This window comes from Merops nubicus, unplaced genomic scaffold, assembly GCF_000691845.1.
Source record: "Merops nubicus isolate BGI_N331 unplaced genomic scaffold, ASM69184v1 scaffold11628, whole genome shotgun sequence".
NCBI lineage: Eukaryota > Metazoa > Chordata > Aves > Coraciiformes > Meropidae > Merops > Merops nubicus.
The window spans coordinates 17,551-42,854 of record NW_008627770.1 but is presented as its reverse complement, the minus strand read 5'-3'; the positions used below and the strand labels follow the sequence as shown (position 1 = coordinate 42,854).

The window sequence follows — 25,304 nt, the reverse complement described above, 5'->3', positions numbered from 1 at the left end:
AGCAGGAAGCAACACATATCTAGGCGGGGATGATAATGCTTCAGGTCTTATAAGCTGGGAGGAAAAGGAGATGTCCTGACAATTTCAAACAGACTGGATAACCAAGAATTTCTCAGATTGTTTAGATAGAGTGACTTGCTTCCTTCTGAAGTCTAATATATCACTGCAACCTGGATTCCTGTCTGGAGACTGAAAACATGCCACAACAAGAAATGTAAAGGTAGCAAGCAAGTAAAATTAAAATAATTAACCCCAGAGAATCATACTATTAGAACACTCACCAAACTTCAGCATGATTCAGAGCAATTTTCCTGAGGGGAAGTTACTCTTCCTTTTTAAAAACAACAACAAAACTTGACTCATGCTGGGGCAATATGAATATTGGTGGAATTGCTATTTGCATATGTGTCTAATAGCTTGGGAAGTGTTTTCTGATTCATAAATGTACTCCCATCACCATTAGTAATTATGTTTTTTCAGATAAACCAATTAACTAAAAAGACTCAGCATCCTTTTTCATGCGAGAACTCTTTCTCCTGCCTTTAAATGTGAGTCGCAGGTTAAAAACATGGACTGAAGAACACCTGTTTTAATTCTGAATGAATATGCAAAAAAGTAATCAGTAAAACTTACTCCCACTTAAATGACAGCTGAAGGCAAGTTCCTTTGGCACAGACTTGCTCCTTGGGAAAAACTCTGCAAACATTTGCTAACTGTTGTCTGCTTTGCTATCTGTTTATGGGTTATACCCACTGAGATGGAAACCTAAACACATGCAGTTCTGAGGTTGTGCCACACTGCATGTTCAGCCCAAGATCTGACTCTAGAGCTCTATCCTTAACCTGGCTGGTGTTTACACTGTTAAACCCCACCCCATGAGACAGGGTTCTCATTTGGGAAGCCAGAGGTTAAAAGAGAAGCTAAGAGGTGATGGCAAAATTATGCTTTGACACTTATTCATCTGCACTCAGCCATAGCTACACCAAGGTGAATTTTCATCAGCTCACCACCTCTAAGGCCATCACCCTGTGCTTCTCCTCTGGTGGGGTGCCCTGTGGTGAGTGTTGGTTACACACCAGCAGGGGGATCTGTGAATGACTCACCTGAGAGCCCAAGGACACCTCACACCTACTTGACTGGGAAGAGATGGTGGTAAGAAAGCAACTCCAAGTGCCCTCAGGGCATGCCAGCTGAGGATCACAGAATGGCAGAAGGGACCTTTAATAGTAGGACCTGATGATCTTACAGATATTTTTCAACTTATTCTACAACTCTAAAGATCATTCAGTTCCAAGCCCCCTGCAATGGGCCGACACACCTTCCACTAGACCAGGTCTCTCAAAGCCCCACCCAGCCTGGCCCTGAACACTTCCAGGGAGGGGGAGGGGGCTGTTCAGTCTGGAGAAGCGAAGGCTCCGAGGTGACCTTATTGTGGCCTTCCAGTATCTTAGGGGGGCCTACAAGAAAGCTGGGGAGGGACTTTTTAGGATATCGAGTAACGACAGGACTAGGGGGAATGGGGCAAAGCTGGAAGTGGGCAGATTCAGGCTGGACATGACGAAGAAGTTCTTCACCATGAGAGTGGTGAGACCCTGGAATGGGTTGCCCAGGGAGGTGGTTGAGGCCCCATCCCTGGGGGTCTTTAAGGCCAGGCTGGATGAGGCTCTGGGCAGCCTGATCTAGTGGAAGGTGTCCCTGCTCATGGCAGAGGAGTTGGAACTGGGAGACCCTTGTGGTCCCTTCCAACCCTGACAGATTCTGATCTGTTTTAGCAGAGGACTTTAGAGCCCTAATGGCTCAATGGTTGGACTTGATGATCTTGGAGGTCCCTTCCAACCTAAAGGATTCTATGATTCTACAATCCCTCACGCAGCATGTGTAGAGCTCCCCAGCAACCCCTTCTTCTGCTTCTGACCTTGCTCCTGTCAGCCTCTTGCTCGTTTCCATACAAGTCTAGTTAGACTGGCTATTAGGGTTACTGCTTTTTTTTGTTCTTTTGAACTCTGCAGTAGAATAAAGGTGACTCTGCGGCTGGTCCCGCCGGTACCTGCTCCTGCTTCTGGGCCACGGAGACCCCTTGTGGGCCCTGGTGGCAGACAGGCGCTTAGGGCAGGCGGGTCGATGCGTTTGGCTCACTGAAGCCCTGGTTACTGCCTCTGGGGGCTACTGTAAAACAAGTACGTTTTAGGATCCACAGCCATCATACCCATATGCCTATCTGCATTTTAAAATCATGTAATGCCAGGCCCCAAGGGCGTTAATACAAAAGCTGAGTTATGTTCCAGCTCTGCTTGCAAGCAGAGTCTGATTCTGAATGGCATCTTGAGTTCAATAAGAAATCACAAACTGTTGTTTCCAGAAGGGGATTCAGGGGAGGAAACCACTTCATTCTACAGTTGAGACAAAGGGACCTGCATAAGCAAAAGCCTTCTGGTGGTTTCTTCCAGTTGTAAAGGTAATGACACTGGATCACAGAAGCTACTGAGTTTCCTTATGGGCATGCTCTCCATGAAGAAAGTAAGTACATACAAGCTTGCTGGGGGGTAAAACTTCATGTTCTATGAGCAGCCTTCTTTAGCATAGCACCCCAAATTCCTATGTATAGAACAACCACCTCTCCTGGGTGGTTTCCCAGGTTCATGCAAGTATTACTGTGTGTTTCACCATCCCTGAATTAATTCTGTGCCCTGTAAGCATCTGTGAAATTCACTTGCCTGATACGTGCACCAGTGCTTGACAGTCTCCTGTCTGTCTGGACGACTGCAGGGAATTGGTAAGGAACAAATTATTCCCTTAGCATCATGTGCTGAAATAAAAGGCTAAGGCTCCCCAGAGTGAGTAGGGATTTTTGACTGTCTCCATTTTTGGTTGTTCAATCTGATTTTTTTTAGAAAAAGCCTGAAGATCAGCTCCCCCTTCCTGCCCTTGCATCATTCTGCTGTCTTTAGCGTGGCTTATGGTTGATGAGACAAAGACTGAACTAGCCAAAATTAACTTCTGAAAACTGGAACATGTTTTTTAATTTTACATAGGCAGTGATACATCTTTGTTATGCTCAGCAACCTCACCACATATGTGTTCATTCACATGGAGAACTGGCAACATTCCACAAGAACACCACATTTAAAGCGGTGGAAAAATACAGATACCTGTGGAAAAAACCAAACCTATTTCACAATCTTTCATAAGTGTTACTTGTTCAATTACCAAGACTTCCTTTTCTCACAATAGACTTCTGTTTTTTTGCTGATTTATAAGACAGGATAAGACCAAAGTATATGTTAGCATACTTTCAAATTGCCCTGGGCATATAAGAACCAAGACTTCTTTGAGAAGAAGAAAAAAGTTTTAAATTTTTAGTATTACTTAAGCCTTTTTAGTTTTTATTAAAATCTATCTTACTGCTAAGGATCAAGTATGCCAAATAACAGGATGTGTAGAGACAGGATTGAAGTTTTACTTTTTGTAAGAAAATCAGTAGTTCCTTTAGGCAAGTCAGCAAGTAAGTTTCTTTCGGAAGTTTGATTACTGCATTACGGGAACTGAGAATAACAGCTCATTACAGATTTAGTAATTTGTTTGCAAATCTGTCAAAGCATTAACTTTATACCTTCCTAGGAACAAGCAGGCAAATGAACAAAGTTTTTCTATTTAAAACACTGATATGATGAAATATAAGCAAGGCCTTTTTTTCTTTGGAAATGGAAAATCACTTTTTGGAAAATGATTTAGCTGCAAGTGCATTTTAAAATGCAGTTCATGTGGAGATTTGGTGAAGCTTTTTTCATAATTTTATTTAATTGTATTTGTAACTCAGAGAACTTCTGTTTTGGAAGGGTAAGAGGGACAAGAATATGGACTTTAATTTCTCCCTTGTGCATATTTTGTAAGTTGGTGTGTTTTTTTTTTTTATTTTTTTTTATTTTTTTTAATTTTTTTAAATTTTTTTAAATTGAAATATTTGGAGAGGTACAAAATAAAGAGGTAAGAAATAAATGCTCCCCCCCAAACATTTTTAATCTGGACTTCATTAGTTTTGCACGAAGGCTCCAGAGCCTTATAAATGAGGAATTGCCAATATTCAAATAGATGTCCAAAGTAACCTTACCACTATTAATACCATTGTCATCCTACAGATCCCTATACAATTATGACAGAGAGAGGCTTTTACAGAAAGCATTTTAAATTCAAATGAGGTAGAAGAGGCATAGTAATTGGACAAAGACATGATAATTCCAGGAATATGCTGTTCAGTTCAAGCAACTGTCTATAATTCTTCTTACTAGGGTGTGCTTCACTGCCCTACAAAAATTTGAAGAGTGAATAGAAGCACAGAAGATGGAGGGAAGCACATAAGGTGAGATGAGAGCCACTCATCAGACCTAAACTGTCACTTCAGAAAAATGTCTCAATTAATTTTGATAATTAAAATAAACCTGAGACACACAAAGAATCTACTTTGCATTGTGCAAACAGTAATCTCTCTGGCAATGCCTACTGAAATAAGGCATATTGGAATTTGCTCTTGGACCATACTCTTTCACACTGAGAATCGACACTGTAGTGTGTGAGGAAAAACTTCCTGCTGTTCATTTACTTTGGCCTCAGACATTATAAAAAAGAATGAAAAAAAAAAAAAAAAAACAACGAAATAAACCAGAACAAAAGTTCTTTAATCCTCACTTACAGAAAGACTGAGAATTTTTTTCCCTTACCTCTCAGTACTTCAGGTACAAATAAATCATATAAACTAGAATAGATCATTTGATTCTGAGCAACCATATCTCCACAAAGCAACATATGGACCTGCTGCAAAGAACCTTTGTTTTTTATTTTTTCAGTTCCCTAAAATATGTTGTTTCAATGGGTTGAATAATAATTATGAAGTAGATATGAGCATGCATAGTTACGGCACATAATAACTTGCCTGGAATACACAATACACATTTTCATTAACTTTTAGATGAAAATTGTTTATGCAGTCAAGTTGAGTTACGGTTTATACAAAAGCTCTGTTCTTTTTTCCTAACTTACTACATTATCTAAAATTCTTAGTTTAATTTTATTGATTATTTCTGTCTTAAGTTCCAGCTCTCTAAATACCGTCTGCCTTTGAAGAGTGATGTTTTACATCAACCTTTAAAGACTAACCTAAGATTCAAAATTCCACAGGTAAAAAATGACATTTGAGAATTAAAAAAATAAAATCCACCTATCTGTCTGCCTGTTAATTAGCATGCAAGCATTCTGTAGCTGCAGATAAGGGTTATTAAAACCTTGCTTAGACTGTCCCTCTGACTCAGTAACTAAAAAAGAAGAACCTCCCTGCACCCCACCAGAGCTTCCTTAGCACAGTGGGGCTGCTGAGCTCGGCAAGTGGTGAGAACGCTCCTGGAGAGTGCAGGGGCCAAGCCCCTGGAGCCCGGGCATCTCCCTGCTGCTCTGTGGAGGTCAAAATACCCAAACGTGGTTTGGTTTTTTTTTTTCTCCCTCCTGTCCGAAAAGGGGAAATTTCTCAAATGCAAAACCAGGTTATTCTCACAGTGCTTCACAGCTATCCTGTTATTTAAAAGTTGTGAAGAATCCTCATACCCAATATTTCTAAAAAAAAATGGATGCCTTAGAATAATCGATTTTTTAACTGAAATAAGAGCTAATATCTGAGACTACTGAGAGAGAGGTTCTGACTCCTGTTGACCCAAGACTTCTTTTTATCACAAGGCAGAAGAGAAGCATTACGTTACACACTTAAAAATCATACCAATATTAAACCCATTTGAATATGGCTATTAGGGAAATTGCTCACTTGGTGCTGCTTCAAAGATGTACCAAATTGTGAGTATTTTTATAGGTTATTAGTAATACTTAGCTAATACTAAAGAAAAAATCTTTAATTATTATCAGAATATGATGCCATTAAATAGCTAAGGACCATTTTCTATTAGAAAACATATAAACTACTACTAATGGTTTAAAGTCGTAGATGTGACAGAATATCCAACATATCAGAACAGAATAAAATATCAAAATAATCATAGTGGGTAGAAAATTAAGTAGCAAACAGACCTTTTTTTCCTGATATATTTTCTGCCTTATATTTTGTTTCCCTTTGCTTAAGAAAATGTTTAAGAAGCACTAAAATCAGTCTAGGACCAAACACTGATTTTATCTTCAGAGAATCTTCCCATGGAGACATATCTCTCTTCATGTATCATCGATGAATCCCAACGGGGATATTGCAATTTTATTTCAATAAGGAGGACCCTTAGATGCTTCTACTATATTTTCTACTGACTTTGATATTATCACTACATCTTCTAGAGAAAAAAAACAAAAAAAAAATTAAAAAATTGGGGTTGTGCAGTGCACTCTTGCCACGAACAACGTGTACATTAGGGTCCATCACAGAAAGCCTTTTCCAGAAAGTGCTATAGAAAGAAAATTGTTTGGAGTTGTGCTGGTGAATAATTAGGTGGCACCACGCAAAGTTACAGATAAACAGGAGAAAAAGGAGAGTGTAAACTAAGAAGCTTCTCCAGGCCATGGGTGTCCTGGAGTGCAGGCCAGCTGGGGAGCAGGATGTTGGAGCTGCAGGCGAGCGCCTGCCTTGCCAAGAGGCGTGGGGGAGCTACGACCGAGGTTGTCCTTGAAGGGTGCTTATCCTTGCAGGCACAGCAGGGGAAAAGCATCCTGATGTGGTTACTATTTGGGGAAGCATGGTCGGCTGTATGCCAGGAGGATGCTGCATCCATGGTTTGGTCTGGGTGAGTCTGGCTTTTGGGACAGGGAGTCACCAGTTCTGTCACAGGTTTCCTACCTGACCTTGGACGCTGTGTATGTAAATAGAGGTATTAAAGTTCCCATAAATCAGAAGTCCTATGAACAGTAAATCTATTACGGTTCATGAAGTATTTTGGTACAGTGGTAACTTCATCTGTTTAAGTGGCTTAGGAGGGCAAAATGAGATGAGGATGAGAGCAGCAGAACTGGATTTATGTAGCCTGGGTAAAAGAACAAATAACTGTTCTGTGATATTGCTCAGGCCATGAATGAGGACATGAGAGACAGTGGGAAAACTTCTCTTGGGGGCCAGAGAAACGAAGAAATATTTTCATCTTTCCATTGCTTTGTATCTCTTTTGCCCCTTTGTAGCTCCTGTCTATGTAGGGTGGGCACACCAAGATCTCTGTTGACCCTTACAGCCTGTGGTGGACAGAGAGCAGAAGGGAAGGACAAGAAGTGTGAATGTGATGGAAGACAGAGAGGTGGCTGCAAGATCAGTCCTGAGGTCCTGGAACAATTTCATGGCCCTGTGGACCACAGTCATGGATGAATTCAAAGGAGAGACAAAGAACGTGACAGAGTTGGAACTACTTTGGATGCTTTTTAAGATCTGTTATGGAGCCAGGTGTGTCAGGGAACACCAGAATGAAAAAGAACAAGAAACATTGTTCCTTTTAGATCCATTGAGATATAGTAGAATTTCATATTTAGTTAAAAAGAAAAGAAAAGAAAAATGTTAGGAAATTAATGTTCTAATGAAGAGGAGACATTTTTATATGTGAAACAGTCACTGTATAACTCAGAACAATGTAACTGGGCTAGAGGTGGCAAGAAAAAATGGAAACTCTTTCTGGCAAAGTACATTAACTTACTTTGATGGGAAGACTGACATGAAAGATTTGTAGTAATGAGTTTTTTTTTAAGAAGTAAAAAAGAAATGATCCCTGTGACACTTCCTATTGTACTTTTCCACTTCATCTGTGCATTTTGTGTGGTTTGTAAAACCACTTAGTGTCTGTATGAAAATGCACTTTACCTTGTTTCTCAGAAGCAAGAGCATTGTGCCAGATCTCCATATGCAGGAATTTCACAGATAAAACCTCTTGCTACTATTATTCCAGAAAAAATAACCATCTTGGAAGGCTGAGCCTTAGTCTGGCAGTATCACAGAGACACCTGGGATCTGTGGACAGTAATAATATATAAAGTGGTTTCACAGCAGATAAGAATCAGGTTAGAATGATATGTGTTTACTAATGAAGAGAAAAAGTCCTGGGGTCACTAGCTCCACCTAGAAAAACATGCAATGTACATATTGAAGTTTCAGACATCTGGACTCCTGTGTGAATAAAAAGAAACACTGAAGAACAAAGAGAGTGAGGAAGAAGATGGTACCTCACTTTTACCTTCTCCTGAGCTTCCAGCTCGCAAGAAGTAAGTCCATTCTGAACATCAGCTGCAGAGGACTTGCTACTCATCTAAACGATGCCGTGTCCAGTGATGCTTTGCCAGCCAAGAAATGTCCAGTTTTGTATTCTCTGACCTTTTATTTCCTGGTATTGGGCAGGAGAAGCAGGGCTGCTTCCAAACTAGGTAACTCTCTAGCCACTTGAGATTTGTCCACACCTTGCTATTGGTTGCAGCTCTCCTCTGCCACTTACCACTATGCAGTTCTCCTGGATGCTTCGTAAACATTAGGTAAGCCTTGGTATTTAGAAACTGGGAAACCGAGGCAGAGAATCACTGCCATATCAAAGTGAATCAGGTATCAGCTCAGGCTTTGGTCATGATTCCTCCTTGTGTTCTCAGCTCTTTTCTAGGGCTTCCTAACCTGCTCCTTTCACTACTTGCTTTCAATAGCAGATCTGATGTCTGCAGTTCAAAAATGAACATGTGCTTTCTGCAAAAAACAGTTCTACAGACTAACCCTAATAAAAGCTTGACATTTTGGAAGAACACACAAGAGAACTCTAAAGCTCCTTAATGAAAACCAGCACATACAGATTCATGGAAACTATGCTGAAGGGAAGTGCTTTCTGCACTGGTTGCCAGCTCCCATTTTGCCAGGAATGCACCATACACAACTCCATTTTTGCTCTACTACAGACTGCCTCAATCCCAAATTAATTAAAAATCAAATCGCAAGGAAAATGAGGTTCTCTGTCTAATCAGCTACTCACTTCTGAACCCTACAGAATAAAACAATTACATGGAGAACAAAGATGAATAACCCCCCAAACTTCCATCACATATTGCTCATATATGTGATCTATGTCAAAGAATGCTTTTTTCCCTACATACTGCTAAATCCCCCACGACACAGGTAATCTTTCTTCCAGAAATTCCCTGTGGATTATGACTGCTGTTTAAGAACCATAATGTGAAGTTATTTCTCACAGGTTTGCACTGAATCTTAGTGGAGCAGTAAAGCTTACAAACTTGTATTGATCCATTCCGCAGGCAGACAGACCTTGGCTGCTGTAGGCACAGGAGCAGACCTCCACAGATCACAGCTTTCTACTCAGCAGGTAGCCTGTTTCTATTCAGTTGCTAAAATACTGGTGCCCTAAGATCCTCCAGCACCTTAGTCTGAACTGGGAAGGCATAGGCCTTCCCACGCAGGCCCTGTGCCACTTCTGCAAAACCTGTATTTGTGTTCCTTGGGGATCTCAAGTAGCACTGGAGGCCTGTAATTAGGCAATGAGTGCACTCCTGCTAGGATTTATCCCCAGATGAAGAAACATAATGTAAATGCTGTACAGCAGGAAGCAGAGCCACTGCAGAGGCAGCACTGGGGCAGTGGGGCCAACAGAGCCTGCAGAGCACAGCGCAGGCGCTGCTCTGGCCCTGTCTGGGCAGCCCCCGCTGGCCCTGCTGGCCTGCTCTTTGCTGCCTGCTATGGCAGGAACCTGAGGAATACCCAATGTCAGACAGCCAAAGTAGTTTCTATACGCTGTGGTGTCTGTATACGCTCCTGACACTTTTTTCAAAATAGACCTCTGTTATTTTTGACATATGACATTGCCCTTACAATGTAGTTGTCACGTTTTGTCTAAGAGAGAGGCTTGCAACTCAATGTTAAAAATCAGGTCTGGCACGAAGAGAAGCCAGGTTTTGAACTAAGATACCAGGGATGTAATATCCTCTGTATAAACAGCACTAGAGCCTGGTAATGATCTGCATAAGTTAGTAAGCTTTCCAGTGGGACCTTTATTATTCCTTGGACAAAATAAAATATATCTGTTTAACCATCTTATATTAAAAATGCACAAAACAAATCAAAAGGAAATATGCATTCTCTTAATGCCAAAACAGCTGCTGACTTGTGCATGGTTTGTTTCCCTAGTGTTCCTTTCAGTCTTTTGATATTTCCTGTTTAGCTCTTCCCTGCCAATTATGGATGGACACTCTTATGTATGTTGGGAAGTAAAATGAAGGTGAAAAGAAATATTTCCTATAACAATAAGAATCAACATTAAAAACAAACAAACAAACAACAAAAAAACACAAGCAAAAACCCACAAACCAAAACACTTCTAAGTCTGGAATTCTGGATATTGAATTATCTGTACAAATAATTGCCAGACATTCTTCAGGTATTATGTTATACTAGTCTGAGCTCCCATATATCCAATGTAAAGGAGCCATGAATTACTTGATCATTAAGACTACATCTGAATGTTCTCTTCAATAAATTAAACTGAGTGAGCTTACATGTCCCTCCTTCAGATGCAACTGCTTAGCCAGCCCTTTCAAACTTTCAGCATTTCTGTGGAAGTATAAACAAGAGAATTTAAGGTATTATGTCAGAACAGGTGTTACTAATGCTGCAATGAGCGTTAGTGCTGTAGGTCTTGCTCATGTATGGAAGATGTGCATTTGCTTTTGTCCTCCACACAGAATTGAGTCTTCAAATTCAGTGCAAAATCTTCTGTAAATCTTAATTTTTTTTCAACATCACACATTATTAGAGTATTATCACACTATGAATGTGATCTATCTCGAGTACTGACTGCTTTGCTTCTAAATCTTGAGGAGACTACGGAAGGAAAAATCATCTCCTCTTAGCCTTTTCACATGTTGGAGGAGAACTCCCTTAAGCCAGAGAAGTCTGTTTGCTGAACACAGTTTTGACGGGACTACAAACTGGTCATTTAGGCATTTTGGTTTTGAAAACACAGACTAGGATATGGCAATTCACATCCTGTGAAGACTCACGAGAGAGAGGATGGGGTTGACAGGCACTTAGCAGCTCATTCTGCTGTAAAAAATAAGCTGCATGTTTAAAAGGGATTTGGCTTCCTAAGGGTAGCAGCTTTTGTGCCTTATGTTTCTGGTACTGCAGGTACAATCCAGATCAGACTCTATGACACTTCCATTCTCTGCTAATATCCTGAAATAAAAGAAAACAAAATAGGAACACCAGAAGGTGATCACAAAACTGTGACTGAGGATTTTCTATGGATCCTGATGTTCAATGACCTCCCAATGACATGGTATTATGTGTTTAAATGCAATTATATATGTAGCTGCTATATTTAATTCACTTTTTTTTACTACATATTGTTAAAAAAACGCTTGATTTTAAATCCTAATGTCACCTCTTTGGCAACCATATTTAAAGCATCATCATGACTTACAGATTTTGCCACATATTTCACAGAAATATGTTATTTGATAAACTTTTTCTAGGTATACAGGCTTAGAAAACTTAAAATGATTCACTGTATTAAGAAGGCATTTGGCATGCTATCCTATAAAAAAAAATTTCTTCCATTAAAATTAAACATAAACACGACCTGATTACCAATAACCAGTTTTAAGAAATCATTGGTATGGAACTGTGTTCCAAAAGAAATAACTACTGTAGCTTCTTGCTTTCAATAATTTGAAATAATTATTGAATACTTATTGAATAATTTGAACAATTTCAGTATAGAATAGATGAAGATTGTAGGTCCAATTTCTTGAACTTATAATGGGTATATCAGTGAACTATAAAATGTATATGAAGCAGAATTGATTGCAATTATGTTATCTTAATTTCCCCATTATGATAAATCTTTGGAAAGGCTAAAAGGGTTTTCAAGGTCAAGGGTCTTATGGAGTCCTTAAGAAAACTTATTTTACTGTTATTCACTGTTTCTGGATTAGTACAATAAAATGTTAGTTAGATGTGAAGATCTGCCGAAGATGTGATTATGGGTAAGTCACTCAATCTCTCAGTTCCTTGGCTCTAATAGGAAAGCTTTTGGCTTTCTGCCATTAGTTCATCTGCTTTGCCTGAAGGTAGAGATTGATTCTTGTTAGGTGCTTGAACAATACCTTAAGGAACTGGGATTTGGGTTTTATCCAGGCCTGAATATTATATAATATAATCAATAACTATGATTTTACAGTAGTGTGTATTAGTTACTGTAACTCCTTTTGAAAATGAAAATATGCTTTCCACACACACAAAATTCTGGTTTTGGTGCATTTGGTAATTATGCTAAACATGTTTTTTGGTTTTAACAAAAGGAATATTGTTGATATTGTGCTTTGGAAAGCAGCAGCTTTAGCTTTCTTTGAACTAGCTTTCTCTAATATTCTTATCAGTTTTGTGCCAAACATGGTATTTAATATCAAAGGTAATCAGCTGAAGCAACCCCTGCTGTCTTTATGCAGAAGCACGTTGCAGTTTTTACTGCTTTGATTTTTTGAGAAATAACTTTTTATTCCTTTTATCCTTTGAGGTACTTTGAATGCTGTGCAAACATATAAAGAACTTGGCTTGACACATTTGCTTTATTTTTTTCTTTTAAAGAAGGATAAGCATTGGAGAATGTGTGCACAGTTCAGCATTCATCTTGATACTCAGAAACAAAGTGGTGCCATACTTCAAAGACTATTTACTTTTTTCAATTTTTTATTTTTATAAACAAGGAGTTGTTTATGAACAGAATTGGAAATAATGGGGCCTATCTTCCTATGAAGTTGTGTCTTGCAGTTGGATTCGCTGAATGCCTAATAGGGTGCAAAGTCTCATGTGTGCTCTTCCAGTAACGAGGTCATTTGTGACCAGGCTCTCCCAAATGGATACTCTGATATCTAATCAGGGGTAAGTTTACACTGCAGCCTTTCCCTGAGTTGGCAGTGACAGAACCATTTTTTTCCTCTCCAGCCTGTAGGGGCTAGAGTATCTTTGAGAATACCAGGCCATACTCAAATGTGGTTGAAATTGCCTTATTGATAGAAGGTTGCAGTAGGTGGTGGGCAGAAATTCCTACTCACACATGCCATGGGATTGCATAAGCCTCGGTGTTTAGGAAAGCAGACCAAATGTTATAGAATTAGCCTGTTTCCTCCATATTAGCTCCTCTGGCTAATATGGTGGAGGCAAAAGACACAGTTGCTTGAGAAGTAGCACCAACACAATTTCCAATGGCCATCTCAGCTGATAACCAGTTATCTCCCATGGCAGTTAGGAAGGGACACCAGCTGAAATACCAGCACTTAGCCCATGCTTTACAGTGAATTCTGTGGTCAGGCCAGCACTGTGCCCTCCTGGTAGAAAGGGAAACTGAGCTTGGCCACTCAACCTCTAGCTTCTGATGTGATGTACAATGCTTGAGTGTAACCCTTCAGTGGTGAGAATTTGTATAAATGGTGCAATGACAATCTTACCTCACAACACTTCGGAAGCAAATACCAACAAAGCCCATTACAAAACAAAACAAAATAAACCCCAGAAGAAAACACTACTGCTCCAACCCTCTTCCTAGGAGAAAAGAATGGCTTCCCTGCTCGGATAGCCAAGAAGGATGTACTGTAAGGGAAAGTTCTTCTTTGGCTACCACACAGTCCAACTACTACAGGGTGGCAACTTGCAGAAATTACACCAGTTTAACTATGTCCCTGTGCAAGGGGATACATGTACTATCAATGCAAACTGCAGAGTGGCCCCTTGCATTATTTTGCAAAAGAGTTGTAAATGATACACTGGCCATTAGCAATAAAATGTACTTCCTCAATGTCTTATTTGTTATCTCTGCAATGGAACCAAAATGTTCAAAATGCTTGTTTTTTATGAGGCAATAAGCATCAAATATGGTAGCCAAAGACTTTGAAACCCATCAGAAGAAATTTATGCCAACTTTTTGCTACCATCTGTTAAAAATGTATTGTGTCTTTAACAGTCTACTCTGTAAAAGGATGAGGCTGGCCCAACTTTGTTTTGCTTTTTGCATCTGTTTTAGATGCTTTCACATAGACCACTGTACTGAACATGTGAAAGACAAAATTGAGACTGTTATTGTCATCTAAGAGTATGTTTATCAAACATGAAATAAAATCTAACTGTTAGAAAAGAGGTCCTTAACTATGGTCTTGCATCCTACCTATCCCATGGCTTAATCACAAATGTTGATGACGCAACAAGAAATGATCATTTCTATTCTCAAGTTATTCTCAAACTGTTAATTCCAAACTACACACAGGTACTATCTAGCAAACTTTGAAAAGAATCATTTGTAAATCACTTTGATTACAAGGTAACATATGCTGATGTTTTTAGATTTTTTGTCTACAGCACATAAATAATATTGGGAAACCAAAATTCTCTAGGACACCTGTTTACAGTATGATGAAAAAATCTGTTGAGTGGATGATATCAGTGCAAATGCAGTATACAAAGTGGAATAGTTTTAGAATAAGATCATTTAAGCAACGGATGGGAGGTGAAGCAGTTGGCCAACAAGCCTGACATTGCAGATATTTGGAAACACCCTCTGAGCTTCTTCAGTGGATGATGAATACCTGTATGAAAACAAACCCCACTACATGACATTAAATTTGTGTGTATGTGTGCCCCACTGTCAACCCTACTGGCTTACCCCTGCCTGCTTTTCAGAAAGTGCAATCAGGCATTGACCATGCTGCTGAAGAGGGTGTCAGCTGAAGGAATCATCTTTATAAGGCAAATCATTATGGGTTTTCATAATGAAAAAGAAAAAATCAGGTTTGATTAAAAGAAGATCTTTCTGTATCATCATCCGTTCCAATTACTTGCTTAAAAATAAACTCTTCTTTCTCCAGAAGAGATGGATAAAATGAAAAACTCTAGCTGAGATAAGAGTAGGGAATTATTTCTCCTTTGTGGCTTGGATATAGCATTAGTTACTTTACCCCTCTAAAACAGTGGACCTCCTACTGCCAGCTACATACAGAACCCATTTCTGATATTAGTTAGGCGACATCTGATCTTAACATCATGATCTCATGGCTACAAAAAGGTCTAGTTTTCAAAACTAGAGCACAAAATATGATTATTTATTAGCTATAACACTTTTTCTTTCCTAGGTAGCCAGAAAATAGATGAAAAACAGTGCCAATGCACTATAAAGAATTTCTAAACAAGATTTCCTTGAAAAGAATTGCATTGCTTTTACAGACTATATGGCACTGTGGGATGGTAGTCATTTTAGAAGACATATGGGAAACATATGTCTTTTCCTTCCCCCACCTCCTCTGCTGCTCATGGGAGGAGCAGTGGACATTCGAGCTTCTGTGTTCACGGATAAGGATGTACCAGGGATCCGTGTCAAATGATGGAAGAGAAAGGCCTATTTAATCTCAGCAACGACTTGTGGCTGGAGAGGCTCAGTACAGACCAAATTTGTGGAAAACATGACAGTCTTTGCAGACTGAGGACCACAAGCCCTGCATTTGGGTAAGGATTCAAAAGCGCAGCAAAAGACCAGGTTCCTATGGAGTGAGTGAGCTCTCTGCCAAGTATCAGTGTCTCTGCATGAAAACACCAACACTTTGCTGTTATACCTGTAATGAGTTAGAGGCTAAATCTAAACTATTTGTAAAATTGAATCTACATTTAAACATGAAGTTCTGATGATCTAAAGCAAGACAAGTTTTGCAAAGATGTTTGGAACAACTGAAATAGCAAAAGAAGTTTTAATCTCTCAGGCTCATGTAAAAGAAAAAAGTACCATCTTTTTTTCTTATCAAAACAGCCTTTACTGTAGAGGTAGCAACTGAGATACCTATTACGTTGCAATTGTAGCATTTGAGCTATATTGTAGACTCAATTCAATGTGTTTTGGTTGAAAATTTAATCAGAATTTTCTAGAGATGGCATTTATGTTCTTAACTAAGTAAGCAATGCAAGAATGCTTAAATGAGATCTCCTCTTGAAATGGTGCAATATGACCTGTTTCAGAATTTCTACATTTTTAATCAATATTGTACAGTTTTACTAAAGGTCTTGAAAATATTTACTGGGTAGCATTTTGGTATTCCTTTGGTGGTAAAGACAGAAGTCTCAAGTAAAAAGACACTTCTAAAAAGAAGTCATATGGCTTACACATTTGACTTCCAGTAAAATGACAGCACTCCCTTCCTAATCCCACTCCTCAGGCCTAAAAAGCCTTAGAATATAAATGCATAAAAATAGCTACATAGAATCAGCCCTGATTCTCCACCCAGTTCTGTATCCCATCACTGGCAAGGAGTCGAGCCCAGATGTTGCAGAAGATGGCAGAAGAAAACTTAAATATCAGACCTGGGATCACCTCCTTTTTCTAAAGTCTTGCAGCCCCTAATAATCAAAGACAGTCAGACAGTCTTCAGTTTCGAAGTATGTAATTTTATACACTGGGCCCTTTTTTTTTTTTATAATTGGTTCTTTCAGTTTATAGCATTTTCTTGTATTTTTGGAAGGCTAGAGAAGAATGACTGAAGGAGGAAAAAAGCTTCTGCAGTGAGTTGTTAAAATGGCAGTTACCACAGAGTCATAAATATTGGATGACTGAGTTTCCTCAAGTGGGGGCTACACCACATAGCAGAGCCACCATAAGCTGGACAGAAAATCAAGTGCAGGAATAAGGCACACAGCCTGGAAGTGCAAGTGAAAGTGGGCTTTGACAACCTGAGACTTGCTGCAGAGGAAGAGTGGGTTTGTTTCTCTGGGCATTGGATAAGGGCACATGATCTCACAGAAATACGACATCCATTGGCACTTCGTGTACAGGATTGCTACAATGTACACATATGTATGAAAATATACAAACATTTTAAAATATGCATTGTACATTCAGACTATTTTCTGACAAATCAGAAAATCACAGGTCAAAAAAGACAGTAACTATGTCTGATCTGGAAATATAAAAGTCTTCTTTAGGACCAAGTGAAAATTCACTGTGCACACAGACTTAGAAGAGGCTTTCAGGCAATTTAGGGTTATCTTTATCATTCCTGTTTTAATTTTGCATTCTAAAAAGTATATCTGATCAGAACTGGCAGTAAGACTAGTAACTTGACATACATTAATGAGTGACGTCAAAAAAGTCAAAGCTCTGTTGTCAAATGTTACAGGAATCTGTGTGATTTCGGGCAAATTATCCGATGAGCCACAACTGTATTTGCTATTTGTATTCTTCCAAGTCCTTCATGGAATGGTATATAATTTTAAGCTGGATGTAGCTGTTGAAAACAAAGAAAATCCTACATACTCAACACAGGATTTACACAAACAAACACTTTTGATGTGATCCTTAGATCCAATAGCTCAAGATATTATGAGTAAGGCTGGTTTTATTTTGTATGGTACTGTTCTCATAAATGATGTGCTTTCCTGCATAAGCTTCCCCTATTTATAAAAACTGATTTGCCAGGTAAAAATAAATGTAGCTGTTCTATAATCTGTAAAGATAGGTATGAACTGTTCCTCCATTTAACAGAATGGTACTGTGAAAGACAATTACGCAAATTAAATAATTAATTATTGTGCTTTTCAGTGCCCCAGTTCAATAAAAAGTAGTCACACCCATCTTTTAAGATTTCAAATGGTGTTTTGGTTGCTTTAAATGATGCATGTCTTGAAACTCAGACAAAGTTGTGATGCATTTTGAATTGTAGAATTAAAATACTTTTACATGGTTTCTCAATGCATTAGTTCTAAAATTACTTGTCTACTGAAAAAAAAATTCCCGCAGAGCAGTTATCTGATATCACATTGCTAGACAATGCCTTTGTCATCTTGTCCTTTTTCTTGTCCTCCTTCAAATGTTTACTGAACACAGTCACCTTTCTGAAATTATTCACTGACAAGTATTTATCCTTCTCTTTGGAGAACTTGAAAACTTTTCCCTTAATAAATCTTGTTATCTATAAATCAAATGTAGCTCCAGTACACAATGCAACATTTGGGGTGTCTGAAATTAAGAAAACATTCCTTATTTTGTGACTTAAGTCCATTTAAAAAGCAATCCCATTGGAATAAAAGTGAATATGGTATTATTATGGAATTTACCGTAATTCAGACCTACTGATGGATGGAAGAACATGGCTGAAACTTCACTCACTGGAGCTTTTTTCCCTAAATTACACTAACAAAAGTTTATGGTTTGTGCTGTAAGAAAATATTTACTACGACATCCACCTCTATTTTTCTTCCTATTTCAAAGCAAAAATAAGCAAATTTTGTCTCCTGACATATTATTTCAAGTGCTCTCGAAGAAAGGGTCTGAAGCACAGTGGCAGAGCTCTTCTCTCTGAAATTTATAGTGGCAATGGGAAGACAGAAACTAGAAACTGCAGCTCTGAAGTTTCATTAGTTCTGATACGATAGAAAGCCTTAAAATAATTCTGGAAACTGGAAAACTGCCATGTGTGTCTCCCCCAGCCCTCCCCAAAAGTATTAGAAGCTCCACTGTATGCTATTTCCGAAATGAACTGTGTTCCCCAGTATGTGTGATGACTGCATGACACTATCAGTGCCTATCCTGAAGGCATACGTTTGTTCTGAGGAACATGGAGGGCAGCATAAGAATAATCATAAAAAAATAAATATTATTTTTGGACATTTTCTCATATTATTCTGGTTAAAACTTCACAGAGTCTTAAGCATTTTGCTACGTCAAAACCTTTGCTAAAAGCCTGTCCTATATGTATAATTCTTTGCTTTGAATGTTCTGGTTGGTCTTTCACAAGAAAGCAGTTACTGTCAATCAAATACAAATATATTCTAAAAAATCTACTCACAGGTTAGTAGTTTCAGCAAATTATTTATCTGATGATTACTTTAGTTATGTTTGTGTCCCTTATCTATTTAGATAGTGAGGTCTTCAGAACAGAAACCACATTTTATTTTGCATTAATAAGATGTTCATGTAATGAGTGATCAACTTGCACTTGAACCTCTCTGTAATGCCAAAGCATAAAGTGAATGAAAAGCAGTAAGTCAGTAAGAGGACTCCAGGGAATTCTGCTCCTGTTTGAATGCATGAGAAAAAAACAGTTTCATGAAAATTGATACTTAAAATCTAACAAGGCAATTAAGATAATGCTACACAATATTTTTTCAATGAAGACAGTAATTTCAAGTCTTCTCCCTCTGTTCTGCCTTTGTTTGCAGAAAAAAGAAACCCTTGTCAAAATATCTTGGAGCTTTTTTGCTGCCTTTTGCATTTACTGAAGCTGGCCAACAGGTTCAAAAGTTGCTGGCTGGATTACTGACAGAGTGACACAGCAGGATTTCCTTAGGAAGTCAGGCTAATCAGACTGCTTAAAAAATATCCAAAATGACTTACATTTTATTTTCAATTTGCATTATATAAAACTAAATAAAATGCTTGTAGAACTGAGCCTTTTCACCCTTTATATTTTTTCTTCTCCATCCCCTTTCATATGAAGAGTTTCAATTTCTCTTCTGAGATGATTTTTTCTCAAATATATCAACTTGGCAGCTTCTTATTTGAAGCAATCATTTAAAAAACATATTTAAGATATTTCTTACTTATTTTTGTATATAAATACATGAAACATTAAAATGCAGTTTCAATATATATTTCTGGTGCTCCTTTTAGTTTTAAAGTTCCACAGGCAAAATTTTTTTGGAGTTGACTGACTTTCCTGTCATAAAATGCTAAAATACACTTCATTATATGCTGACTTATGCTATTTTGGAGATAAGATTAATTTTCAGATAGCAAGCATAAAGCTTTTTTCCAAAATATGTAAAAACTAACTATCTTCAGACTTGCTACTATTGTTATTTGTAGTTCAATGAATACTCCTCTCCTAAACCTCTTTTGTTACAGCTTTAGTTACCTGATGGACAGCACTGGCAAACGTTTCATATTTTTAAAATTGAATTACATAAATACAGGGGCATTTCCTTTTCCCCTACTTTGTAATTATTTAGCCAAAGTACACTCATGTGATACTGTCGAATTTCCATCATGAACAATTTCCTTCAGCCTCGCCATTTTCTTTGTATTGTTCTTTGAATTTCCTTTAAATTAATGAAAGCTATCTGCTCTGTTTTTTGCCAGAACTAAATTTCATTATCCATGTATGACCTTATCAGTACAATAAAGAAAAGTATTTTTTTATTAACGATGTAGTATCTGAGCCCAAATGCCATTTTTATTTAATGTTACAGCTCTGCCGTTTCGTTGTCCTCAACACTGTAAGTATTAATTTCTCAGTGCTCCTCAGTCTTAAGAGAACTTTTTACTAAATCCCTGGAAGAGTCTTTTGTAATGTCCTTCCTTTCCCATAATGCTAGATTTTCAAAATATGTTGCCCAGTAGCATTACTTCTATCATCTTTTTTCTTTTTTTTTTTTTTGATAGAGGTAATCCAATGAGAAGGGTGTTGTAACTGCAACTTACCAAGAGTTCGGAAAGGTCTTTGGTTTGGGGTATGGGAGAAGAAACCAGGTTTCAAAGCATTTGTGATCACAATGTCAAAATACTGTTCAAAATCATTCCTAGAAAGTAAAGAAAATTGAATCAGTAAGGTAAGCTTGAATTTTCCAAATAAAGCCAACAGGAGCACAACGAAGAGTTGTGGGAACAGTGCTAAGTGCTTTGTGCAAAAATTTTGAAAAAGAATGAACAGATTTTTCACAAGTTTCAGTTAACTTTTTATTGATTTGTTGAAGAATTTGTGTGAAGAGAGGTGCTATCTACAGCCTTTTTGGAATCACAATAAATCTCATGTACAAAGCTACTGATTTTATGAGAGCCCGTATTTTGTGTTACATTACTATGTAACATTATACAAGACAAAATCTGTTCCATTTACTGCTTTTGTGCTCTGTATATTGATCTGGGTGGCCAAGACAAAGGGTAGGATATATCCCACATAACTTCAGCCATCATGTGTGCTCTGGCTGGGAAATGGTTCTGATTTTATTTCAAAATGAGATTTTCTTAGACTTCTCTCCTTACCAGAATGTCTCTAAGTTAAGGCCAGCTTGCTCAGATGAACAGAAGTGGGATAGTTTGCTTTTGAAATTATACACTTAAGCATAAATTTCCCAAGGCTGATCTTATATAAACAATAATTTCTTAGCCAAAAAGGAACTTTGTAAATAAAGTGCAAAAAAGTTAATAGTGGCAAGGTAAGGATATTAGGAGTAAGAGGCTAAAATGTCAAACAAACATTTCCACTTTTCATCTTTTTCCTTGTTTTTTTTTTTTTTTTTTTTAATGTACTACTAATAATTTCTGAACTTCTCAGCATCATATTGATTAACTGAAACAAGTAGGACAAGAAATTAATAAAGGACTACATAGATGCAAGTCACAAAGGTTGATGTAAAGAATAAAATACAGTAAGCCTGATCCAATTAAAGTTGAGGGCAGACACTGAAAGTGTGAACCTAGACTATATTCCAATACCACAAAAAGCAGCATGGGTGTGTAGAGTCTTATTGTTTGATACAAGAGGCACAAAACTAAAAAAAAAAAAAAAAAAAAAAAAAAAAAAAAAAAAAAAAGTTTAGAATCATTTTCAGGGGAAAAAATACTTCAGTAATATCTAATAGACAGTGGAGTACTTAGTTCTGCAGAAGATGTCCTGGAAGCCACATTGCATGAATCATTGGAAAACATGACTGTAATAAACACTGTAGAACATCCTACATTTATGTGGAAAGAGAGAGTGATTCAGTATCCTTCTAGCAGAACATCTCTTTTCAGTCTTTTGAAAGACAACTGACCCTCTCTGCTACCTTGCTTACTGTCTTCCAGCAGACTCTCTACAGCTGCCTTAAGCAGCTAAGACATTTTTCACCAAAGAAAGCCAAAATCATTATATTGGGCCAAGAATTTAGTTTTATAACAAATTTTCATTCTGAAAATCCAAAAAATTTAATTCGCAGGCACCTTACTCCTAAGGAGAATTGCTTTTGTGAGGAGGTGGATTTTCTTCTCAAATGAGAAAATATAATGTTCACACAAGCAGTGAGAACTGGCTCAGCTGACGCTTCTTTTAGCGTTTAACCCGGAAACTAAAAAAAGAAGTGATACTGGCAGGATTGTTTTTCATCTTTCCTGTGGTTTTCTTGCTGTGTTACTATATTCATTCTGCTGTTCCTTTGCACAGCCAGATGGCCAAGGTTGGCTCACGTTACACTACTTTGTTTCTTAATTTATTAAATAGTCTCACAATGTCACCCGCCTACCTATTTGCATCACTGAGTAATTCGTTTCTAGGGGTGTAAGTGATGGCTCTGCTGAATTTCACTGAATTTGACTTGGCCAGTCATGTTCTTAAAATTATAGCAAAAAATAGCTTTTGTGATCAGCCACTATGATCCCAACCAATTGCCAAGTGCAATGAACTTGGCAATGGTTTTATCTTTCCTGTTGTGATGTGTAAATGCACATTTCTCATGCACAGCCATCTCTTGGAAATCACCGTTGAGAAGTCTTTGTAAGCTTCTCCATGCAGATTTACTACTTGCACTCACCGCTGGAGAAGCACAAAAAGGAAGTGGCTTGAATAGGACCATCTAGCAAAATCTTGTGATAAAATTTGGATTCAGACCAAGTATTTGGTGCTGGCCTGAAGGATATTCCCTGCCATTTTCAATCTCATCATGATGCCCAGAAAAGATGGAGGATATATAAGTGTACTGTGGGTCTGATATAGCTCACGGGCTCATAGAGGGACTACTTTGCCTCAAGTATTCTGTAACACTCTACCAGAGAGAGGCCCACCAGAAACCTCAGATGCAAATAATTCACAACACATGAAGAAACTCAAATTGACCTCCATGTAGCTCAGGCTTATCTCCAGTTGCTGTCTGGCAGACATAATTTGAAATGGACTTTGCACTTACCCAAGAATATGTTCACAGAGGAGCCTGCAATAGTCACTGTGAGAACTTGTAATTAGTAGCAGAATCTTCCCAGCACTCTTCAGTTGTTTCAGCCACTTTTTTACAGACTCGGGACATCTTTGTAAATATTTCTCTGGATGTTTTTTCACTTCTGGGAAATACATCCCACAGTCTTCTAAAAAATTCAAACATAATTATGTATTATTCAGTCCTGCTCACAAACCACTTAATCCACACAACAAATATCCTTTTATGTGGAAACAATACAATTTTAAAAAGGAGAAGAAAAGTTTAAAATTTTCCCTGTGTTGTAACTCAATATAAACCAAAAAAAAAAAAAAAAGAAAAAAAGCATCAAACCAAGAGGATACACCGCAGCAGAAATAAGTTTGTATGACTTTCTTATTATGGAATTTTCATAACTATTTTGTTTGATGTTCTTTTGTTCATAAGAGTAAGTACTACATAAATTATAGATTATAATCTTACGCAACAAATAATTACTTCCTGTTACCTTTGCTCAATTTTTGGATACTAAATTTGTGATTTTAAAATGAGTTTAATGTTTAGGAAATGGTAAGGACCTGAAATTCCCAAGAACATCTGTTCAGTTACTTCTAACACAACAGGTTAGCATTGTCTGATCAATAACATCCATTATAATATTTTTGTGTTTTTCACAAAGTGTTTTATCACTTTACCTATGAAATGTTGATAAAACAAACTGGCAAAGAGTCAAAGGTATGTGAAATACTAGAAACAAATGGAAAAAACCCACTTAATTCCCATTCCAGCTTCAATAACGCTCCTTTTGCTGAATATAACAGCAATAGATTTTTGCAAATATATAATGTAGGATTAAAATGTAAAATATAAAATGTAAGATTTTTAAAAATGTGCAATAACACTAAGTTGGCAGTAAAAGTTACATATTCATTAAAGTCATCAATAAATATTTACTTTGTTATACCCCATAGGTGCTTTACCAAGATATCTAATTAACATTAAACTTACCTTTTTTATCTATCCTATGATCTAATACTACATATTTCCTCTGTGCTAAACCCTCTATAACCAAAAATGTCAAGCTAGTTAAAGGTCTAAAAAGAAATATAATAATTATAGACACAGAAATGATACCAAGTATTTGGCTTTCAGTCTCTGTGTGTGTTATAGTATAATGAACACCATCATAGAAATTATTTTTTTTCTAGCATTCGTTCTATATGCAACTGTCTGTGGTCAACTTTGCTGAATGACTTAATAAATCCCAGACATTACTTAGCCTTCTGGTATGTGACTAATGCTATTCTCTAGTTTGAAAAAGTAAGATTTAAACCACTCGAACTTGTTTAATGAAAGAGAACATGTATGTTTGAAACAGTAATATCAAAGAAAGACTGAAAGATGCTGGGTGCTAAACATAACACTATTTCATAAATTGCACATTCAAACACCTACGGATGGCAGGAAAAAATGTCTTGCAAAGGAAGTTTCAAATTGGCTGTTATCACTGCAGCTCGAGAGGTGGCAAAAATCTCTTATTCTGTACCGTGATTTGACAGATTTATTCCCAAAACCTTCACAGTGGACTAGCATATCAAACAAAATCTCCCAGTTCATAACCAGGTTACTATTCCAGTTCCCCACAGTATTTAGGTTAGGCTGTGTAACAGCCTGCACCAGGGGAATATGAGCCTGTTCCTGAAGCCAGCATTATGGGATGCCGTGACATTTGCCTTGGGAGCTAGCCTTGAGAGCTAGCCAAACCCAAGGATTTTTTTGATTAAACACAGCGGATTTACGAAAGAAGGTTTCCTGTAGTGTTTCCCCCACCTCTCTTTCCTGGTGCGTGAATATTGTTTGGGATGAGCAATATAGGTTTTAGGAGCAGAAGCTGCATTATTTTTTTCAGTGTTATCATTAGTAATTTTATTTCAAATGCTATGCTATGACAATTTTTCTTCTTTGTTGTTTTGGAAAATGCACAACACAACATGAGAATGAAGAGGGACTCAAAGCAGTCTTGGCATTAGCTCTCACAAGTTCAAACAATTAAAAAAAGACAGCAAAGTTCATTTATATGTACAGGGATCTATCACTCTTTTTAGTCTATGGTACAAAGATCTGTTTTATATGAACTTTACTGTTGGACACTCTTTGTTTTTCTTTCCTTATCAAAAGTCTCCCAGGCTTCATTGATCATTTTTTGATGTGCAACACACTTAAACTAATTTCAGTCAGCACTGTCTTCTTTGTCCATAATCAGTGGAGTATCTCCTACATGATAAATCTATGATATTTGGCCTTTGAGTTACATCTGCATTGGAAGAGGTCAGTAACTCTGGGTTCAGTGTATGAGCTGAAAGAGAATCTTATTCTAGTTTTTTAT

At 37.6% G+C, this 25,304-nt stretch overlaps 1 protein-coding gene across 1 annotated transcript in view; it reads right to left on the bottom strand.

Annotated features, from left to right (window-relative positions):
- Positions 1-24,012, bottom strand: part of NT5DC1 (5'-nucleotidase domain containing 1) — a gene marked incomplete at its 5' end in the record, with an annotated part of 48,221 nt that extends 24,209 nt beyond the window's left edge. Inside the window, 3 exons of the mRNA XM_008946447.1 lie at positions 20,454-20,551; positions 22,913-23,087; positions 23,927-24,012. Of these exons, the coding sequence (XP_008944695.1) occupies positions 20,454-20,551; positions 22,913-23,087; positions 23,927-24,012 (359 nt within the window). The remainder of the gene's footprint in view (positions 1-20,453; positions 20,552-22,912; positions 23,088-23,926) is intronic.
- Between the last annotated feature and the right edge of the window lie 1,292 nt (positions 24,013-25,304).